The sequence below is a fragment of the Platichthys flesus genome, chromosome 23, assembly GCF_949316205.1.
Source record: "Platichthys flesus chromosome 23, fPlaFle2.1, whole genome shotgun sequence".
Lineage (NCBI taxonomy): Eukaryota > Metazoa > Chordata > Actinopteri > Pleuronectiformes > Pleuronectidae > Platichthys > Platichthys flesus.
Window position 1 is genome coordinate 4,794,936 of NC_084967.1, and position 23,743 is coordinate 4,818,678.

General features: G+C 42.3%; 1 protein-coding gene across 1 annotated transcript in view; it reads right to left on the reverse strand.

The window, feature by feature from the left end:
* arid2 (AT-rich interactive domain 2) overlaps positions 1 to 14,782 on the reverse strand; it is a 32,471-nt gene extending 17,689 nt beyond the window's left edge. Inside the window, exons 1-4 of the mRNA XM_062382706.1 lie at positions 14,293 to 14,782; positions 14,075 to 14,168; positions 13,028 to 13,125; positions 2,632 to 2,765 (exon numbers count right to left, since the gene is read on the reverse strand). Of these exons, the coding sequence (XP_062238690.1) occupies positions 2,632 to 2,765; positions 13,028 to 13,125; positions 14,075 to 14,168; positions 14,293 to 14,384 (418 nt within the window). The 5' untranslated portion in view covers positions 14,385 to 14,782. The remainder of the gene's footprint in view (positions 1 to 2,631; positions 2,766 to 13,027; positions 13,126 to 14,074; positions 14,169 to 14,292) is intronic.
* Positions 14,783 to 23,743: the final 8,961 nt, after the last annotated feature.

Sequence of the window (23,743 nt, forward strand, 5' to 3'; positions counted from 1 at the left end):
ACATACAAGCTGCTTGTGATCCACTGTTTATTTTAATTATAGCAGCTTTAATCTTTAAACCCAAATGCCTGAATGGTGAAGGAGAGAAATACCCTTACAAGCCACAGACTAGATTCACCACTGTTTGTTGTGCGTCTGTTCCCACCGCGGACATGTGTCGGAGTCAAACAGCTCAGCAGGCAGCGGGCTGACTGCCAGAGAAACGAGCGTGCGACTGAAGGGCTGCAGGCTCGGATCTAAACTCAGGTGGAGGAGGGAAAAAAAAACAAGTGCTTCCTTCTTCCCTTCATCAATAACCGCTGGCAGGACAGTCAATTACCTCTGAGAGAAGCTCAGCGGTCAGCTCCACAACACTGCGAGGCTAATGGACACCTCGCGTTTACTGCGTGTGAGCACGATCCGACAACACAGACAAGAGGCTGGCCTTGGACCGCCGCACAAAATCATTTACTTTGAAATACGACGTGGCTACTCGGAGGCTGCTCTTTCATCATGAAAGCAGGAGCATGGCTGGGTTTGGAGCAAATTTTTTTTATTCAGCAATGATTAGATGTGTGGAGGCAACTTGAAAGAGAGGGAAAAAAGGGCCCCAGCAATCACAGTATTCTTCACAGCCTCGGTTTAAAAAACGGCAAGGTGAGGACAGAGCTACACGAGTCACAGAAATAAAAGGGATACATGTTCAATGCAATGAGGAGGCTCGTGAAGAGGACAAACAGCAGAGTTGAGCTGCAGCAGATGGTCTCCTGCTTGGGTTGTGAACGGAAAACAACACAGAGCCGTTTTTTCTCCCCTGCCTCTAAACTTTGCGAGAATCGTGTGAAAACCAGGCTTCACTCAAGCAGAGAGAATGGAAAGCCTCTTCGAGGCCGTTGGGATGTTCAGATGTTTGGTGTTGAAGTTCAAGCGTACCTGAGTCATGTTATGAATCAAAAAAAAAAAAAATCACCATGGAGATTGTGTGGCAAAAAAACAGCAGGTGGAGCATACAGCCAAGGACTTAGAAAACAAGTCGAGCAGAAAAACTTTAGAGCACACCTGAAAGTACCCATGGTTAAATATGGTAATCCCATCCCTTCTGAGGGGAGAGTCCACATGAAAGTGCTTCATTTGGAGGCGACACAGTGGTAACGTGATCTACCTCAGCCCATCATTAACTGGCTAAAGCCTAGAGGAATAAAGAACATTTAGGGAAATATACCTAATCCCTTTCTTGCTCAGTGATGAGTAGAAAACCAACATTAACAGTTCCCACGCAACATGGGGCGTGACATGACGTGGTCAGCCAGGGCATTGGTTTTAAAGTGACCGGAACGATCTGGATTCATGATCCGACATCATCGATTAATAACTTAAATTAATGTGATCGTCAGTTTGTGTGAAGCGCGACAGGGGCAAGGAGACACAAAACCAACGAGCATTACTCAAACCTGACAGGCACTCTACTCCGTTATTAAGTGTCCGGACTTGACCCCTGACTGATGCAGTTCATGTACTGCTGCAATAAGAGTGAGCTATGGCCTGGTCCCACATACGCAAACGTATCAGTGACGAACCTTCGCCTTCCATCACCTCGAATCTGTGAGAGCAAGTAGGTGAATAAAACATTAGCTTCCAGTGGCGACGCAAATCGCAGCGCAACTCACATGGAATTGATCTTTGATATGTATGACCGAGCCTATTCACACGCCAGGGCAAAAGCAAATATTTCTCAAATCAAAGTTTGTACACTATGTCGAACAAGGGCTGCTCCTCTAGAGGGGATACGACAAATGAATTGCACTTGTTTCAAATGACACGCTAGATGCTCCCTTTAAAACACTGCTCATCTGTATCTTAGGCCGGACAGCACATATAGGCATCACTGACAAGACAGCTTTAAGCAGTGATAAGTTCTATCTGGATATGGAGCCATTCAAAGCTATGGACAATGTGCGCTGTACGATCCACTACTGTTTTAATGTAATACTGTTGTTGTTTTTTTAAACGGTGTAAATAGCCCAGAGGCTGGTTGGAGTCTACGGTACAGACTGTTGGTCTTGATTGTGTTAACAAGATTGGGATTTTTGAGAAGATCTGCCCCTCATTTCTCTTTTGGTGTAAGCCTGACAGCAGCTGTTTGAGCTCGGTCTGCTTTAGTTGCGGCGAAGTTTCACATTGATCCGCAACACAGTTACTCAGAGGTTCTGGGTAAATGAACAAAGCACTTTCATCCTCTCCCTGCCTCTCAGTAGAGCGCTGGCAGCCACTACCAAACAAATGCTTGCACTTTATCTGTCGCTAAAGTAGTTAGCCACAAAGCTAACACACAGACCGATGTCCTTCCTTAATTATACTCTTATGAAATAAATTCAACCGACATCAAAAAATCCTTGAAACAAAAAGCTGTTGTCAAGGCTCGTTTCTATGCATTAACCTGACCTGTCGGCCGACCGGTTTCCCATGAATCTAACACAGCTCTGATGAAGGGATGCCTTGCTGTAATCACATGTACTGAAGTGTCTGTGTTGACCAAGGGGGCAGACAGAAAGAGACAGAGGGACAGGATGAACGTGTGCATCTGAAACGGAGTGAGACAGAAAACCACAAACAGAGTGAACCAGTGCCCGCACTGAGGGCGTCTCTTCCTACCTGATACAACGTGTTGCTGGTAGTTGTAAGAGTTGGGAATTGCACCGATTGGAAGAGACGTTTTGGGATTCCCCGGCTGCACTTCTTCATCGTCCTCGCCGAAGTGGTGAACTTTCTCATACTTCTCCAAGTATCTGTAAAGGGGGAAAAAATAAATAGACCGTGAGCCAAAACTTGCTTGGAATGAATTTGTGCTCTACATTCTTTCAAGGACTGGAGGGACTTATTGGGAATGTATGCAGGCAGTGTACTGTGTAGTGTAATCATCAGGTTAAAGTTGTATAATATCCCTTGAACTTATACATGAATTTTGTTCTGTACTTGTAAAGAAATTACTGCTACAATAATAAAAGGGACGAGGGAACATCTTTTTATAATTCGGCAATTATATGCAAAACATGAAAAACACTTTAAAAAGGACAGAGAAATGACATAGTATGTGCGTTTCAAACCTTTGTCATTTTACTTATACCTGCATTTCATCTCTTAACGTGTACAATACCAAATTTAAATCAATAATATATATATATTTGTAAGTTTACCGACACAGGATAATGACACAAGCTACCCTTCAAGGCACATTTTTCCCATAAAGTCCCCTTCTTCCAATTCCTATAGAATTTAGTAATATAGTATTTTTTTTGTATGATTTAACAAAGCTGAACAAACGCCACGTAAAAATAATGATTGCTTTCCCAAACAGATTGAGAAAAAACTATAATCTGCTGTTGAGATCACGCAGAGAAACACCGGACGCGAGTCAGAGCTCTAAGCTGTTCAGATAGAGAAAACGGGTGAAGTCAATCACCCTTACTGCAGCATGTTGTTCCACAAAGGCCCCACACCTGCACGTATTGTCAAGGAGACGACACGCTGAAAGCACAAAACTCACTTTGGAGAGCGAGCTGTACGACAACACTCACGTGTCAAAGATACAACCATTTGTGGCTTATGATTCACAACATTTATCTGTGGAGCACCAGACTACACTGGGGGGGAATCAGGCTAAAGAGAAAGACGTTCAAGTCAAACTAGAAATCCAATGAACGAGTGCGTGTAAAGCGGGGGGGCTGACATTTAGCATGGCTGATCAGACAAAGAGCATTGTCCAGACAATGGGAGGGAAATGACTCTCCCATACAGTCCGACTGCTGAGAAGTGCAGAAACATCACAGCGACACGCACTTAAGTTGAGAAATGACACGTCAACATTAATCCAAGATAAAATATGAATCCACTCGGGAACCTTGTGTACACAAGCGTAAAAGTCAATGGTGAGAGACCACCATTTTATTACTCTGTGAATTACACAGTTCAAGGGATTAGTTCTGAAATATAATCGGAGAGCTACCAGAGCTTTCACTGGGCACTACTGGTTTAGAAATTTGCTTTATGGTTTGAGTCAGTAACAAGACTCTTGCCAAACATGTGGTTCTTTCAAAACACTCAACACTGTTCAGTTGAGCATGATCCAGTGAAAATGAGCAAAGAGACTTTGTATGCGGGAAGGCTGATGAGTCAGTGCTGAAATAAAATGGTGTGAAAGTTATCACGATTAAAGTGAGCATTATGATGATGGTTACTGCTGAACACTTCCTGTACCGATACAAACTGGAGGTATTTCACCAATTGTTGTATTAAAATAATATATCTATCATCGATACAAAAACAACAAAGCTTTTGTTTTATAAACAAACCTTGACATAATGCAGGTTTAACTGAACGAAACCTTAAATAAGTAATCAAACGCACTTACTAGTATTTGCGAGCTGTGGCCAAAGCACTAGAGGCACTCATGCTGTTACACTATCAACCAAATCACCATGGTAATTTAAATATTGAACATTGCATACATGGTATAATGTGAAACCGGACACCGTTTCATCACTAGTACTGACTGTGTGAGATGTGAAACGTGAAATGTAAAACAACGCATTTGAAAATAAGGCCAATTTTAAAGTTCTGCATTTTTTTTCTAACTTGAATAATCTGTGAGGTTCATGCTGTGTTTAAGTCATTGTGAAGGCATTACATAATCTTTATAGCGATATTTTTCAGAGGATAAGTTGCCAGAAAACAAATAAATCAGGTTGAATACCCCTTTTAGATTTTGGCTAACCAGGGAAGAGCAACAGGACCAAAACCTGTTTCAAACCTTGAATTGGAATTTCACCATCAGGGTTGGAATGGCAGCCAGTCCTTATTCTGAGTCCAGCATCATGATGATTCACTGTACATCATATGCCAGTTGGGTAGACACATCGCCCAACCCAAAACACCACAACCACTCATCTGAATAGTGGAAACTGAAAACAAGTGAACTGGCTGCAACACAAACAGCTGTGTTCAGGCATCAAACTAGCGGTTCGTTATTAACTCAAAACTCTCATTTTTGAGGCACTAGCATTGAACTTGGGGGAAAAGATCATTCATCAGCATGCAACTGCCAACCAGCAGACTTACTTGGATTTGATTAGCACCCAATTGTGATGCGTGGGAATCTGCCAGGCAAACAAAAACACACACACACACACACTTTCACACACATGCAGCAAAATACCTCAGCAGTGAAAGTGTGGTGAACCCTGCATGTGTGGCCGTGAGTCACAGAGCAAGCGGCTGTTTCTGAATGAGGCCCTGCTTGTTCATCGCGGCCAAGGTAATCCCCCGTCCGCTGGCTGCCGGGTGACACTCTGGACTATAAATACACTCAGCCTTCATTTGTAGAGTGAGGAGGAGAGTGAGAGCGCGGGAGAGATCTGCCGCGGTCCCAACTGCAGCGTCATCAACCGCTGTCTGGGCACGAGCAGGAGAAAAAAGGGCTCGGGTGGAGGTATGGGAGGGAGAGAGGGGGGTCTACTGCAGCACTTCCCCTTTTTCAGACATGCATGATGAGGGGAACATCAACCCCCTCCTACTTGAGCAGCATCCGATTACCACCCAACAGAAACCACTGGGATTTCACCGTTTAACGGTATTTTGGGGGGAAACGTGTGCATCATCACTAATAGAGAGGCACCTTTTCCCTCTAAACGCTGCAAACGGTCGGGAAACAAATAAAGCATGAGAAGTGATAGATTGTCTGTTTGCAACTGCTTGTCCCTGTCATTAAATATTGTGTTATTTACAGTCATCTGGATCCCAGCAGTGCAGACACTGGCTACGGTTACTCTCAGCTGCCGGACTGCCCAAACGCCCTCGATGTGTCAGTGTGTGGGAGTCGAATGCCCCCTGCTGGACATGGACGCAGACATGTACACACACCCACTGCCGAGCTCTGGACAGACATGCTTCCTGGGATCCAACACTGCAGGCTGTGGGTGGTTTGCTTTGTCAATAATAGAAGGTAAAGTTTATTCACAGCAGAGCCAATTGAGAAAATGCGGCTATAGTACATTTCAGTTTACAACACAGAAAGCACATGTCAAGTGGCTGCATGGTAATAAAAAAAAGAGAGAGCAAGGTGACTGACATCGTATTTAGGATACAAGGCTTGCAACCCTGAGTGACTGCAAATGATGCAAAGAGTAGAAAACCCACGTAAGAGTGTTTAAACACGTGTGTAAAAACAAATACCATGATTGTTAACATCTCTATTTCAGTTATCAGGTTGGTGTGTCTCCATGGCACAGGAGGGGTTTTGAGCATTTTCTCAACACACACTTATGCAGAAGGAAATGTTTTGCATCAATTCAAATGTTTGCATCTTTCTGGAAGTGAGAAGCAACGCGTTGGCCAACGGCTTTTACTAAAAAAAACATGCTTTTCTTTTGAAAGGGTTATGCAAAGCTCCTTTCTCAGTGTGAAAGTGCACCATTTCTTTGGAAATATTCCTGATGACCACACAGGTGCATTCTACCTCACTCACTGCGTTTTGTGATGTTGAATTCAGGAGAAGGCTCCACTTATTTTTGGGCTGCTAGTGTTGAATTTGCTTCCCTTTCACCCCAAACATTAATCCTGTCCCTCAGTGCTTCATTGTAATGTATGAGATGCTGATCCCATCCACCTGCAGCTGCTATTTATTTTGGGGATTTCGCCATTTCCCTTGCGCCAGGCTCACTACACGAGATTTTGGGCCGATCTATTCCCGATTCAGCCCCTCCGGACAGTAGGGAGAGAAATCTGGTCTGGGACCTCGGTCGGTGTTGATGTTCAGCCCAGATTATCTGGTAATGTGAGGGGTTTACAGATCCTCTATATAACCTCTCGAACTGTTTGAAGAGTCAGCAGGGCCGCCTCAATAATATCAAACGTGTTGGAAGCTGGATAGCAGTGATTACGTCCGGGCTTTCACAGGACGGAACGAGAGAGACGAGTCCACAAGGAGACAGAGTCGAGGAGTGGCTGATACTGTCACCTGCCAAGCCACAGTAAACATTCTAGCCCATGATGCTAACAGCTAGCATGCAACTGTTGGCAGGTATTAAAACAGACAGTTAAAGTCTCACCTCGAGACTTGGACGACCACCAGCGTTAACCTAGTCTCCCCTGACATTCTCTCAGTCTCACTCTTTCAGCCGCCTGCTTATCTTGATTCGTGTTTCTCACTGCTTAGTATTACTAACATAAAAGTGGGTTGCTGCACCAGTTATCTGGCTCAGGTTATCTCATAATGAATGAAGCTTTTTTTTGAGACATACAATTATAAAATGCTCAATATGATAGTGTTTTCCTTTAGCATTAAATTGTGAATTTAGAATTACTTGCATTTTTGAAAATAATAAATGATATTAGGGACTGTGTGGAGAAAATGACAGCTATCATACATGGTTCATTGCTGGTGATACCACAATAAACCCACGAGGGATTTCCTGCATCAAGTGTATACATTGCATATCAAATATACCCACAGGTTTCTCCTATCTCCACAGTGCTAGAAACATATGTATGTACGTGATATGAATAAAAAAGATAAATGGCAAGTAAAGCCAGAACACTTTTCCTGCAAAGCTGGGGGCTATGCAACACCCAGAGCAAACATTCAAAAATATATTTGAAGTGGTACAGCCAGATTCTAGCATACAAGGCAGATGTGTCCATCTGCTTGTTAGCAAGGAGACTGAGCTAAGGAGATTAGGCTTGGTGACCAACAATGCTGGAGGGGAGGTCAAATTACACACTGGCTAAAAACATGAATTCTCAAGAGCATTGAGGTGTTGGTGCTACAGCGGCGTTATTTTATAATGGTTCCATTTTTTTCCCTCCAATGTTTTAACTATAATACTGATATCCATTAGAAGATATTTGTGGTTTTCTCCCAAAGTCCAATGCAAGATGAGGTTAGGTTGATTGTAAACTAAATTGACCATAGATGTGATTGTAAGTGTGAAATGTTTGTCGTATGTTGGCGACCTGTCCAGCCGGGACCCCCGCCTCTCACGCAATGTCAGCTAGGATTGGCTCCAGCTCCCCCCACGACCCACAAACGGATAAGAAGTGTTGATAGCCTAATGATACTTGTAATTTTTCAAAGCTGAACTATCTCAATATGGTTTTACATCTTATCTCTCACACTTCTCTCTGGTACTCTAGCAAGAACATAGCATTTACTGTTGGTCCCTGAATCCATGATGAATTTTCTGTTGTCCGAGTGACGCAAGGCCGGGTCAACAATAGTGAACGGTTGTGGTCTTAATAAAACTCACCATCAAATGCTAATAGGGAAGGCCACCTCTGAGGTAATTGTTAAGCAGTCGGGGTGAAATCAGATTCAATTTTGCCTAAAGTGCTGCGAGAATCCAGATTAAAGAAGTTAAAAATACTGGTCACTATTATTACTGTCTGTCTTGTAGCTTTCAAGCTTTAATTATGACACCACAACCTCAAGGAAGTCTTGACGGCTCATTTAGAGACAGTTTATGAACACAGGCTGTGTACAATTTTTCAATGGTTTAGCCTTTCAGCATCTAGACCTGCTTAAAAAAAAGAAGAGATGCAAAGCACTCTGTCTTTAATATAGGACCTCAAAGTCTTTTATTATGCTGCACTGAAAAGCAGGAACAGACACTAGTCCACAGAGCCTTTTCTTACTCCATAACTGAGCATCTCTAAGTCCAAGCTGCAGCCAGGACGAGGCGGGGGAATAATAACTCAGCTAATGCAAACCAGATCAAAGACCACTTCATCCAGATGTTCAAGAGGAGCAGGAGAATCTACCGGCTCTCACAGGAAGTAGAACAGGACCAAAAAGGCATGATGGTAACTGGCATAACCGGGTGTGAATATTAACAGACTCCCCGCAGAAAAGCTTAGAGAAATATGTTGTCGCCCCCCCGGTTTTTGTAGAAATTGTGAAATTACAAGTCACCTTTAATCAAAGGGACAAAATCTGATGTTTTGACATCACATTCAGCTTTAACCACCTTATCTTCATTTATTACCTCAACACACAAATAGATGAGTAGATGTATTCAGAGGGAGTGGCTTTCAATTACTTTTCAAAACCTGTAATTTTTTGCAGGTGTTCCAAACATTGTCTTGGTCTTTATACAATTTTAAATAAGAGACATGCCTTTGCATCAGAAATTTTCTTGATGGGTTCCCTGTGTGAGGCATTTTTTTTTATTCGACAGCCTCGATAGTTAACTCAAGGGCTTCTCCGATCATTGGTTCAGAAACTCGTAGGGCAGTGTTTGATAAGCAGAAAGGGTCCAAAGAGATTTCTAGGGGAGAAATATTCTAAACATACATTTTTAAATATATAATATAAGAAATGCAGACTATAACCCAGTTGTTAGGTGATAGGGCCATGATCCCTTCATGCTTTGAGAGAAACAGACGACATGGCCAAAGTCAGACAACAACACAAAGTCTAATTGCTGGGGTCATGAGAAATTTGACCCTAGCAGTGGGGTCACAAGGCTGGTGCGTAGTTGCATCTGCTTCACAGTGCAAATGGTAGTGGGAGTGTGGTATAATCGTTGAGCTGTTCAAAAGCAGAAGGTTGAACTCTAAAAAAGAAAGATTACTTGGCAGTGGTTGATTCAGCAGAAAGAGAAATTGTGAAAAGCTGGTTTCTTTATATTTAATCACTGGGGATGTTAAAAACTGTCCTTGCTAGCGGAGCTAAAAGGGTAACTTGCTCATAATATAGCAAGAAATCTGACATAAGTTAATATCTTCAATAGATTCCACCTCTGCACATCAATTCAAGTTTTGGTTTTGAAGTTAAAAAATGTCCTCAAATAGTCTCTGAACAACAGTCCCCCATTCAAATTGTTTAACAAGGCAGAAGAACTTCTAATTTTTTCCATTACACAATTCCAACCATGTGTAAAAACCTCATGGAGAACAAAAACAATCGATGACTTGAGCATTTCAGCTCACACCGAAGCATTTAGTGGGCGGTTCCTAGATTACAGTGCCTCCTGGGCCTGATTTCCTCCCAATGGGGATGCAGAGGAGAGGGCAAACAAAGGTTGAACCAGGGTGTCTGTCAACTGACTCTGCTTCTGTGTATAACACACTGTAGTCTGGAAAAAGAAGTCGAAGTCAAGTCAGGCTGTAGCTACACCAGAGGCCTTATTTCAAAACAACTTTCATTAATTCTAAAATTACTTCAAGTGAGTGCCAAGATGAACTGGACTGTTTTCACTGGACTAAAAAAACAAAAAAAAAAAATAACAAAAAAAATCAGAACTCTGTTGCCCCACGAAGATTGGAAGCAGCCTTTAGTAACGCTAACTCAACCCAGAGAAACAGACTGCAGAGTGTACAGATGTGGAGCATAAATGTATGTCAAATTATGGAAACTGTGCAAAAGGTTCTCCGCAGTCACAGGAATAGATCTGGGGCAAAAAGTTCAGCTTCAGATACACACCATGTGTACGCCATTAAAGATGTTTCTCTACTGTAATACTTGCAATATGATCAATGTTTGGCACTTTCCAAAACTCCTGAAAATGCTCTTAATATCAAGGTTCACATGCTGCTTCACCATATGACTTGTTCTGTTGTGTCATTTGGACAACATCTTACTATAGGTCCCACTGATCAATAATTTCCCTCAACCTCATGAAGTCAACTGAAAACACATCTTAATTTCTCTTGTGTCAGTGGGATTTGCTTCCATTGCTTTGATCCAGAGTTGGAATCCTTTCTGCCCCCAAAGCTGACATGAAGTCAGCACCACTGGCAGGAGCGTTGTCAAAGCAGCGCTTCAACAAGTTGAAAACTCGCTTGAAAGAAAAAAAAACTATCTGGTCGACATTGCTCACTTATTGCAGAGTGACATTCAGATATCAAATAGACGGCAGCAGGAACTGGCACTGAAGTCCAGCGCTGCTCATTACACTGCTCTGAGTGGGAAGTGCTGACCGGAGAGAGCCACATCCTATTCATTCAGACAGGGGAAACCTGGTCAACAGACCATCCAGTGACAGAAGAGTTACAAGTGGGATCCCTACCGCAATATATTTCATCATTATCTACAACAGACAGCTAAAGATCACTGTAGCTGTCAGCACATTGATAATAAAGTCTTTAAAGTGTAAAGAGCTTTAAATGCCAAGCAGCCAGTGGTTAGAGATGGTCAGGATTATAACCTGATATCAGCAAATTTCCATCAAGCTTAAGTGTCCTTGAGATGGACAGTGAATACCAACTAACTCCAGACTGAGTGCATATCTACTGTGTAACTGGCTGTGACCCCTGAACTTGCTGGATGACAGCAAACTTGGTCAAACAAATGCCTCCCACAGCGATTACACAGCTTGTCCCATTTTGCACGGCAAAACTGGACACAAGGAGAGGAAACAAACACACACAATTCATTTCTCTATAGCACACACTCATGTCAGCAAGAAAAAAACAAAAAGCAGCAGTATGGAGGAGGCGAGAATAGCCTCTTATTATCAGCCTTGTTCGAGGCAGGACCGCTGACATCCACCGCACCGAGCTGCCTTAGATAAACTTTTCACAGCCGCTCCAAAGGCTGCAGCGAGACAAGTGCGATATCCAGCATGTCAGCCTTTAAAAAGGTAGCTGGTCTGTGAAACACAAGTGAATATTGAATATCTCCAGCAGACATGATATAAATGGCTCTACATGTTTGTCTGCCTCATTTTGTCATCTGCACAATGACGTATCAGCCTGCTGGTATTTATAAACGGCTGTCTTACACAGGATAATGGAAACAGTAGTTGGCCTTATTGTGTCCTACGAAGAAAAAATCTTTTAGAAAATCAGTCGGTTGACTTTCTGTGACAAGTCGATATGCACACTCAAACACTGAGCCGGTAAAACTAAGACAGAAACACACCTCTGAATGTTCATGTTTCATGGAGCCTGTGAGGATAATTTTGCTCATAAATCAGTTCCTAGAAACCCAACACCTTTGTTCTAGAGGTGCTTCAACCGCGTGCACAAACCCTCCATCCTGGCAGATGTCTACAAACATGCTTTCTAAAGAATGCAGTCATTCGCACTAAATATATAATAGGATAACAGTGCTTTTCTCAGACAACTCAAACCCAATAAGTTCATTAGAACGGCACTGCAAGCACAAATGGGCCTGAGGTGTTTCTCTACTGCCATCAGCACTGATGGTTAAATATGAACTTTTGAGGAGCTACAGGTCTCGTGGGCTGTGTACGGTTAGTAATCAAATTGCCTGCTACGCTCGCAGCTTGCGACCGCCTGCCTTCCATGAAGGGCACGCTTGGTATAAATGCACAGATAATTAGGATCTGCTCGTGTTATCAACCAGTGACCTGCAGTTGGCCCTCAACTATCCAATGAGAGAGCTACGAGCATTTCGCTGCTACAGAGGTGTTATCCCCTGCAGGCAGGTGCTGCTGATGGGTGCAATCGTTGCACGAGGTGGCGGGAAGAAAGGGGGAGTGTGGGGAGCGCAGCAACAGCGAAACCACAAACGCCAGCTGTTGAGGAGAGCAGCGTGTGCACCAGGCTCCCATCACTGGCAGCTGACTGCATTTACATTTGGAAGCTGCACAACCAAAAACACGTTACAGCACCCAGATCTCACTCATTAGAGCTATATGAAACCCAAATGCCCTGTCGCTGCAACACCTAGGAGTAGTTTATGGTTTAGAGCCATTACTGACAAAAGACACTCTTTGGCAATGTTCTGCAAAACTATGTTGCAGATTTGGGGGGGGAAAAAAATACAGGAGCCACTTGTACAAATGGGTTCTGTTAAAAAACAGACAGATCGCAGTGCTCTTTTAATGTGGCAGAGATAAGTGATTTAATAGATGCCAATCTGGGGGGAAATAAACACAATAAAGACCTTGCATTGCCTGCCACAATATTGTACCAGAGCAGCTTGGTAGCATAGGAGACCGAGAGGCTGGGTGCTGCTGCATCTTCACATTTGTAAACACTTCCCACATGGTACCTGAGAGGATGGGAGCTGCGTGGCCGCGCTACTTACCGAAGGTAGTACTGTTTTAAAGCGAATGCAGCGTTGGAGCAGCTCCTGGGGAAGTTAAAGTCGTCCCCGAGTTCAATCCATTGGTTTTTGTCAGAGACCTGGAAGGAGGAAATGAGTGTGTTACAGGGGGGAGTGTAGGAGAAAATAAAGAAAACACCGGCAACACAAAAAAAGAGCGGTTACCCTGCAACCATCTGTTCTGCTACAGGCTGTCCCCTCTACGAGGCAATATCCCAATCGCAAATCGATAACTTTACCAAACTGCTGGAAACATTTAAAAATGCCAAATGTGGCGAAATAGTCCAGCCCCGCTGATTAGCTAAAAAGTCTTTAATTAGCCGCCAGCGTATTTATTAAGCGAACATATTTACATTGGACAGCTCGGTTGAGTACAACCGCCTTAAAGATACTATCGTTACAGTTGGGGCTAGTTAGCACCAAAGCTAACAAGCTAACTTCACTTTTTCATTTGGCCGTTAAATGCTAACGAGGCTAAACTGTTAACAAAGTGTGTCCGTGGGAAAAACGCTCGAGCTCGAGGCGAGCGCTCGGTCGGAGAGTGTGCTTTTGGTTGCCGTGTACTACGTTCATGCACGGGCCTGTGAGGCCTACATTTTGAGATCAGCCATGAAGCCGAAGAAAGATGGCTATGGCGAGAAAGAAAAAGCCAAGCTTCCCCCCCCCCCGGCTGCAAACTGCCGGTGAAAGCCCGGGGCGGCGCGCCGTGTGCCGTGCGGTGTTTTCCGAGGCCGGGCTCCGTGCCGATAATCGATGTTAAACGTGCCCGCTAATTTTGAGTCGCTCCGACTGCACTCTGACTCCGAGGCGGTCGGGACTCTCGATTCAAACCGCACAACAACACAAGCCACCACATTGCATAGAGATACACGGCAAACTAGCACAAGGCCAACACCGAGCCACTAACGTGTTCCTTCCCGGAGGGCTCCACTTGCCCCGGGTTGCCCGCACGGAGTTGTGGAGCCGTCCGCCGGGGAGTCCACAGACGGCGGAGTGTGGCGAAAAACCCCACTTTTAGTTCCCACTCACCTTAGCAAATCCACCTAAAGCGACGACTCTGACATAGAGAGCATTCAGGTCCAGCTCTTTCCCACCCACGATAGGAATCTTCTTGAACGGCGATCTGCATGGAAAACACAAGAAATACACGCACATATGTTGAAATAACAGCGTTGGCTCGCTAGCAGTGGCGGGCGATTAGAATTTGAAGTTATATTTGTGGGGAAGAAAGGCAACCCCGATCTCACCCTCTGCTCTGGTGGAATTGCCGCAGCTCGTCCAGGAAAGCCTGTCCTTTCCTCCGCTGATCTAGTAGATTTTTCCCCGTCGAATTTGCCATTGTTTTTGCATGCAAAAACGGTTAAAGCCCACTTCAGTCGCTTCTTAAGACACCAAGGATCCCATACTCCGCCGGCGCTCAGTCATTCGCGAAGCTGAGTGTTTAAAAAGTTAAAGAAATAGCTGATAGCAAGAAGAGCGGCAGCTCGCTAATAAAGACTGATGCACACAGAGAGCCAGCCCGATTCAAGCCCGGACTAAGTTCCAGCGAGCAGTCGCAAATACGAGCGATTTACCGGCAGATGAGGAGCGCCATGACGGACGGTGTTGAATTAATGCTTTCGGTCGCGGTGGTTTTCGTTCGGACTGGTTTGACAGTGTGTTGCGGACGCGGCTCCGAGGCTATCGCGCACACTGTGGAGCGGCGGAGGATCCAGTTCTCAGACAAAAAGATGTGGAGGCCGCGCAGCCCGGCCTGCCATGCGTGCAGCGCCCTCTGTGGCCACCAGCGGCAGCGCAGCCGTCCAGAGCGCAGCGGGTGTTGGAACAATAGAGACTGTTTTCTTTTTTAGGGACCGTCTGACAACTCGCCTCTCTGTTTGGAAAACGGGTCAGGAGGTACTTGTTCAATGTCCCGTGGGGGGAGGGGATAGCACTAATTACTATAGCCTTCTTGTTAACCCCCCCACCCCAAAAAGGACATCTAAAGATTATTTAGTGGGAACAAAACATTATATTTAAGGCTGCCATGAACCCTGAGGATATTTATGGCTGCATTGGAAATTAGGCTCACTGATATTGACCACTAGCTCCAATAGGAAATAAAAACTATAGTCACTTTGTTACAAGTTCATGATAAATGAAAAAAATCACAGTGGACACTTAAAACTAGCACTGCAGAAAGTAAGGCAGTCTTCTGAAATGTAATATATAGATACATTTTAAATTCACAATCATACAAGATAAGTTCATCTGTCAATACGAGTAATTAGTGTTTACTGGACGTCAACGTGTTTACAGTTACTTTTGAAAATCCAGGACATTCATTCACATTCCTAAATAAAAACAAAGTTGACAGTCATATTACTTGTACTACGTACTACTTACGTTTCATCCAAATTTATTTTGCGCAGGCTAATGTACGTGTTTGCAACTACATTTAAATTATTTCTACATTAATACACAGTTCTGAAATAATTGTCTTGAACAGAGGGCCGTAGGCCTCATGACTTCAATGTTTTATAAACAATCTACTGTCAGCAGACCAATCCAAAGTGTTTACAGCCACATTAAGTACATTAATTCACATTCCTGAGATAATCTACCTTCACTGATGGCTTTTTGTATTGTAATTTCCATATTTTCCCAAAATCTGTTCTTCTGACTTTTTAAAAATAGTTTCCCATATTTGTGTCTCATGTCAAACTGATCAATATTATATTAGAGTATAAATATTAGTGAATATTAGCGTTCCCACCCTTGTACAACTCTTATAACACCCTTGATTTGTCTTATTAGACTGATGGGGGCTGCAATGTTGTTTATTTTGGTGAAATATCAATAAATGTCAATTCAAAATGTATAACCTCACACAGGTGTAATTTTTTTTTAAATAATCTATTTGTATCGATAGATGTCAGAGTGTTTGATTTTTGTTCACAGATGATCCCTGCAGACTATTACATTTTATAGTGATTTGTTGGTGGGAACTTGGATGTCTCGCCGCCCCTGTCCCCTGCTGACCACCTCAGACCGACTCTATTCTCCCGGGAAGGTTGAAAATTACTCCAGATCCCTTCTCCCTCCAACTGCCAGGAGGATATCTTCTTGATGGGGTTACATTCAACCATTACACGTACCCCTTTGCACAATGAAAAACCTGTCACAAAATGGCGGAGACGTACGTTAGCAGACCCCATTTTGAGGATTTGACTCTAGACAGCGGAAAAGTGCGCGTCCCTGCGTTTGTTTCCCCATAAAGTGTGCCGGTCGTCTGCAAACAAACTGCGGCACACCGGAGTTCACCTCACGCCTGTTCGGGCTCCGCACCCTTCAACCGAATTCTGGGCCAACGAGTCGGTGGCGCGCTAGCTAGCTCTGTTAGCTTAGCAGGCGCCGGCTAACCGGTCACCGACTACTTTGTGTTAATCCACTTACCGGGAGACATCTCCGCGCCGACGGGGACTTTAACCTACAATCTAGCACCACTGACCAGCCAGGCTAACCCGTATTTTGAGTTAGTTTCCCCCGGGGTGCTAGCTCTGGAAGCTAGCTTTACCCGAGGCTGTCGTTAGCGTGTAAGCTTTTTGTCCTGTATTAACACAGCTAGCGATGCTAACTGGGTTACCTCTGGATTTCGGCAGCTTACACAGAAGCTTTCGAAGCAAATGCGATGTTTCACTTGTGAACATTCAAATGAATGACTCCACAAACTGTTTAAAACAGCAAGAGAGGGAACATATTTCAGTTGCTGCGAAACACTTACGATGTAGCTAACAGGCTAGTTAGCCACCATATGTGTCTTCAAGTAGCATCTGTAGCTAGTCACTTTGTTTCCAACATTAAACAGCATTTAAACAACAGTGCGACTAATGTCTAGTTAAGGAAATAAGTTATCAACTTGGCTGATGATCCCTGTTGGATTAAATAACTGATGTGCTGATGGTGGAGCCTGTCTGTATCCTCTGGGCCAAAGATGCTAAGACATTAAATATGATAATAAGTTCTTAATTAACTTGATTTGTCCTTATTTATAAAGATTCAGCTTCGTTATAACCATCGTTGCTGTGGCTGAATCACTGCGGACAAATGAGCCATTCATACATATAATCAATCTGATAGGAGACAGCAGGGCCTTAGTCATCCTATAGATTGAATACAATGTATTTCCGGTTGTATACGATGGCGAATGCTTTGCTAGAATATGACTAAATGTGTTGCTCATGTTGTGATGCGGCGTAATCTATGTGCAGATCTAGAATCTCTTATTTTTGAGCTGTTCAATGACATATTTGGAGTCAAAGGGTCTATAGGGTTTATTGTATTCCTACACACATAAATTGGCATATTCTAGAGAGTCAATTTATATTTGTTGGGGTTAATTGACACATTCTTAGGGCTTCTGATTGGAGCAGCAGAAATGTCAATAAAAAAAATAAACCTGTACATTTAATTTATACTGTGTCAATGACATGCAGGAGAATCCTAGGGCAAAGATATGCAAAGGCTGTAACAATAATAATGAATCTGATTTCCAAGATAAGATTTCAAGCTGTTCCCTTGTGTCTCAACTCACAGCAATCTGAACCGCTCATGATATTTACGACAGAGCATGCTTTCAGGAATAGTATAAAATCAACTTTCGTGTAATGTAGGTGAAACTGTGAAAGACGAGATGCATTCTTTGACCTTTAGTGGATTATTACAATCTGCACCAGAGTCCCCAAGAATCCACTTGAATCTGAAATGCAGTCATTATATATTTCTCATTAACAGAGCGTGCATGTCATATTAAGATGACAACCATTGTATGATACTATGAGTTGATGCTTTAACAATGCACACACAAACACAAAATCAGTTTTATAAAAACAGGTTGACTTTCTCTTTTCTTAACCTCTTCCCAGCCACCATTTTAAAGTGCACATAAAAAACGATGAATGGTGTGCATTGACTGTAAATGTGCACTTAAAGGATGCATGGTCAGTTATGCCATCACACAGAGGTCCTCATCTGATGTGACAGCAAGGCCTCTCGTGGCATATGGCGCAAATGGGGCCAGTGAGCCCAAGCTGCCTCCAAGCACCCAGACAAAAGATCCCAGTGGGAGGCAAACTGCATGTAACGTCCTTACACCTCCCTGCAGCCTCCACGCCTGAGGTCGGTGCCTCTGGAGCACTGAGGAGGAGGCGGGGGGAGACTTGGGCCATTTGGTGGAAAATGGCTCCATCTTCTGGCGATTGCGCCTCACATGTAAAATTATGTGATGGATCCACCTCCGTCTGCTGGGAACATATTGTACTTGGAGGATCAGTTGAGAGCGTCTCAACTGGATTCAGTCACAGTTGGATTAAGATGCCTGCTGGGAAATTAGAGGAGGAAGTTAGTGATCCAAACAGAGGCAAAAGTTATGTAATGCAGATGCACTTTTTAAATTTAAAGTTTTTTTTAGCATCTAGGACTACGTGTTCCTAAAATGAATCTGGACTTAACATAAATATCAACATTAAAATCAGACACATTTTGATTAATATTAAATGTGTTTATTTATTGTTAACATTATAAGGACATGTGACTGATGCTTTTAAGGAAGTATTAAGTTAAGAGTAAAGTTACGTTTCGCCTTCACAAACATTACACAATGAGCTGAATGACCAATTCATTGCATTGGCATTAATCCTGCCAAAAAAATAATATTAGTAAAGCCCATATTCCAAACTCATAATTTACCTCATAGGTCTGAATCTGCAACTATAGTGAGAAAAACTACCAAAAAATATTCAACAGGAAAAACAACGTATAGAGCCACAAGTGAGGGATCCCTCTAGAGACGGAAGTTCATGTCAGTTGCTGACAAAATCCAAGGTGATATGAATATAACCACATGGCACAAATACTGAAAAATGTGATTCTGCCTCTGGTTCCCATATTGATTAATAAATAATTATATAAATAAAGATAAGAATTTGATCTCTGTTTGGTCTCTAAAAGGATAAATGTTAAGTATAGAAATCTGGTCTTTTACCCATGTCTAATGTAAAATAACACATTGCACTGTATTTATTCTATGTTGTGGTCAGATCGAAGTGCTGTTGCTGGTCAGATTGACCTAAAGGCTGATGTATTAACTCAACAAGGCAAAGCCTGAACATGTGACACATCTATACTAAGTGATGTTATTGGGGTGTATGAAGCAACTCATAACGTGGAACTGTAACTGTATTGTGTCAAGGACAATTCAGCCTGATCCAGAGTGTACAGGGTGTCGATCTGAACATAATTTGCAGCCCCCATCCAGAGATCAGCTTTTAAGTAAATAGAACAAAGGGAAAAACAAGAAACTACTTACTGTTGCTGTGTATTTGTGGATAATAGGGATTATGTAGAAACTAAACTCATTCAATATTCAAATCAATGTTGATCACAACAATGTTTCTGTAAGAGGGTTTATATTTTAAAGTTCTTAACTCAGGTGGTCAGGTGATTAAAAGCTACTCTTTGTGCTGGAACTCTACAGATCCCACATCTTGCTCCCTGGGTACCTGCTCCTTTGCTTTTATATTCTTGATCAGCTATAGCAGAGCAAGTTTCATTGAAATAGTAAATAATAATATATATAAAATTTGACAGCTAATATTTGATTGTTTTTTCTATTACACTGCAGACCTGAGGGCTGATTGGGTATAGACCAGCTCCTCCATCATATACATAGAGAATAACTTAATGTTCAGGTTCAAGTCCTGTGAGAGTCCAAGTTATTATATTAGGGTTCTAACCAGATTAGCAGATGTCAGATTAAAAAGTGTTTCAGTTTCACCTTCCTATCACTAGGTGGCACTTGTGTTTAAAACATGGGAGCTGGGTCCTTCAGCTGGACCTTATTGAGTCTTTATAAAATCCCCAGTATTATTTCATTGACAGCGTTCTCATTTGTATTATATGATAACATGGCTTCGTAGGTGCAGATTGCACATGGGTTTTGCCATTTTAGTTTTATTGTGAACTATCTCTGGATCTTAAACTACAAAGAAAGTTCCCAGATTGGTTTATAAAAAACATTGGTCTTTTTGTGTGCTTTGTTCTCTATATGAGGCATCTGTGTGTAGAGCACATTGGTATATATAGGCAATGTAAGTGGGACAGAGCATATCACAGAAGATTAAACACAACTATGAACATTTATAATGTCATCATCTGCCACTATGTTTCCATGCTTCAGCCCCTCTGTGTTAAAGCCCCCTGGTTATGTTTGTACTTTACCTCCTGCTTTTTATCCTGTGCTGCTTTGTTGATGCAATTTATTGACAAGGTCATTTTTCAATTACTCTGTTCCATTCAGGAAGGGCATGAATGGAGCCTTCAGTAATGCCAGTTTGACTTGTTCTCTTGATAAAATCCTACAAACATGTCAACATAGCTGCTTTGTAGAGAGTAATCGATTCTAGATTCAACTGTTTGTTTCAGTTTGGTCTCGAGCACCGGCAGCATTAACCACCACAGTTATAGGAAAGAGCATCACCTACACTCAAATAAAAGCCTCAACAGTGGAGATTCCAAGGAGGAAGAAGTCAAGTCTTCCATACAGTCGGATTGACGTGTAATCTCGGGGAAGCCGAAATATAAAGGAATCTCAAAATTAATTCCTACTGTGAATATCTTGCTCAGGACACTTCAGGGTTGATTTCTGAGGGGTCAAATGCAAGGTTTTCTCAGCAGGTCATCGTACCAACCAGCCTCATACATGAGTTTGTAGAGTTTGCACAATAATAATTTACATGGAAGAGACTTGAAAATCCCCTTTTTTTTACAAAAAAAAAATGCCACAAGGAAAAGCAGGTGTAACTCACTGAATGAACGGTGGCTGAATTAATTTGAACAATTTAGTAACACCTGTACTATTCCAACCATGACAAATGTATATGACAAATATCTGGTGGGCAAAAGGCCTGGATCCTATTAAAGACCTGTGGTTAGTAAGGTGGACGAATGGATGGATGGATATATTAATAGATAGGTGTTCTGCACCTGTACCATAAAGCATCAAGAGGGATATATTGATTTGCAGTGTTCTCTTCATCAAATGCTGCACTCTTTAAATCTATCTGCCCACAGCAGGTCATCCTGATCTTGTCATGACCTCCACAGCTCCACTCAATTTCTTAATGACATTTAGAGAGTGCATGGAAACTTCCAGATACTACCACTGTGATTATCTATTACAGCCTAACCTGCTTTGAGAACATTATTTAGCTTCGTCTTCAGATCCTCGGTGACACAGCTGCTCAGAGGAGAGTCCACGGCTGCTGAGTGCTACCACAAGGTCTGAGGACTCGGAGAATTTATCCTCAGCTGACAAGTCCTCATGACCTGCCTGAGTCCATTAAGCCCTAATTAGATAATGAAGGTCTGAGACGTTGAAGGTTGAATGATGTCTGTAGTGTTGTAGTAAACGTTCATTTTCTATTCTTTTATAATGCACTGTTACATTTTATTCTTAAATAAAATGTAACAGTGCATTGACATTAAAAGGAATGGTGGTGATTTTCTTGTATGTTTGCTGTAGGGGTGGAATTCTTGAATCACTGATTCAGAAATGAATGCACGATATAGAAAGTAGGACTCAAATCTTTTTCATTTTTTGATTTTGCTATCTGCATTATCGATTTGTTCTTGGGTGAAGGATCCATTCAATACCTGTTGTTTAAAAAAGTACCACTTACCTAACACGCTGTTTATGGTTCATAGCTTATGGCAGTAGAAAACCTACAAGCTCACTAACCTCAGGTCCACAAGCCCAAAAGTTTAATTTGCACATTAATGCAATATGTAACATCCAGGAAAATTATTATCTAAAGTTTATGTTTACATTCGTCTCAAATAAAAAGTCTCTGTCTATTGCCATCCACTGTAGTTGTGTGTGTTTACTTGTTAAACGGCAGAACAATATCCAGTTTCAGGGAATTCAAGAGGGTCATCAGGCAGGGAGGCAGGCTCGGCAGCTGGAAGACTGCTTCCTCTAGTATTTATAACAAAAAGAATAGGTTGTAGTAGAGGCTGCCATGGAACCACTCCACAATGGCAAGGGTGCGGCTGTAACTCAACACAAACCTATCCTCCCCCCTCACGATACAAACCATAAGCCCCTGGAGAGACTCACCATCCTCCCTGTATGAAACAAGCCAGGGTTCCTTTGGTCTACTTGATTTTGGTGATTTTTGTATATGGAAGTCAACATCGTCGTCTTTCTGTCAGCCAGGGGGCGTCACTTGTTGTTTTCAGGGGTCACCAGGGAAAAAGCCCCCCCCCCACCCCAAAAACTACACCATGCAACTTTAATGAAACATGAAAACATCACCCAAATGCAGCCTTGTCTTCCTCTCATTGACATAGAAAAACGGATGCATACTTTATGTCGAGCCTTCTTGACGCTCTGTGACGCTCTAATTTCTTGTAACACAAAAATGTTATAAATCTTCAGCTGGATCAGAACTGTGTCCTGGTAAATGGATTTGTATTTATATAGTGCTTTTCTAGTCTTGATGACCACTCAAAGCGCTTTACAGTACAGTTTCACATTCACCCAATCACACACACATTCATACAGTGCATCTATCCCAGCACTTTGTTATTCTATGGGGGGCCATTCAGGGTTCAGCATCTTGCCCAAGGACACTTCGGCATGCAGATTGTTCAGACTGGGGATCGAACCGCCGACCTTCAGGTTGGAGGATGACCACTCTACCCCTCAGCCACAGCCATCCTGACACATCCCACCTGTTTTAAAGGCCTCTCCTTGGATGCCTGTGTTTAAAATCACTTCATGGTCTTGCCCCAGTGTATTCATGTCTCACATGCTCAGTGTATGATACACTGTGGTGCCTCAGGTCCTCTGGCATGAGTCTGTTAGTTGTTCCAAATTTCAGGACATGAGAGAATTCTTGGTACTGTACAGCCCGGCCTCTAATTAATGATATTTGGACTTGACTTCTTATTTTCATCTGTGTGGTAAAGCGTGCTCTTTTTTTATTGCATCAGTTTGTTTAATATTATTAAACATATTATATTCTTATACAACGTTAATATTTATTCCCTTTTTAAAATATATTAACCAGACTATGCTTTTATTATTATTTTTGCTGTTATGACTTTTCGAATCTATATAGTCGTTGGATATTGTTTTATTTTTTTGGTCTCAACCTGTCTTAGCTGGATGATCAGTCACTTGTGTAACTCTAACCGAAAGGAAAAGTGCCATTCAAATAAAGTTGAATTGATTGATTTGACAGCTAAACCAACAATTTACAAAGTCATATTTTTACATGGGAAACATTTGAGGATGAGGAAAAAGTATGATGCCTCGTTGCAGAAACAATATATCAAATAGTTTAAAATTCTTATTCTACTTTAGAATCCCGCTTAGTCTGTAAGTAGGACATGTCAAGGTCAAATTTCATCAGCAATAATGATGCATTAATATGTTTGAATAGAGTGATAACATTTCACCTTTCATGTATATTGACTAAGTTACATAGCATAGCTTTATGACATTGCTGCTTCTAGAAAACTTCCTCCAGGAATTTGGGATCATAAATATAATGGTTTATAAATACATTAATTCTTAAAAAAGTATATTTGAGTTGGAGTGGTTTAACCTCAAGTGACATCAATACACTTGACGTAAAAAAAAGACCCAATAATTCA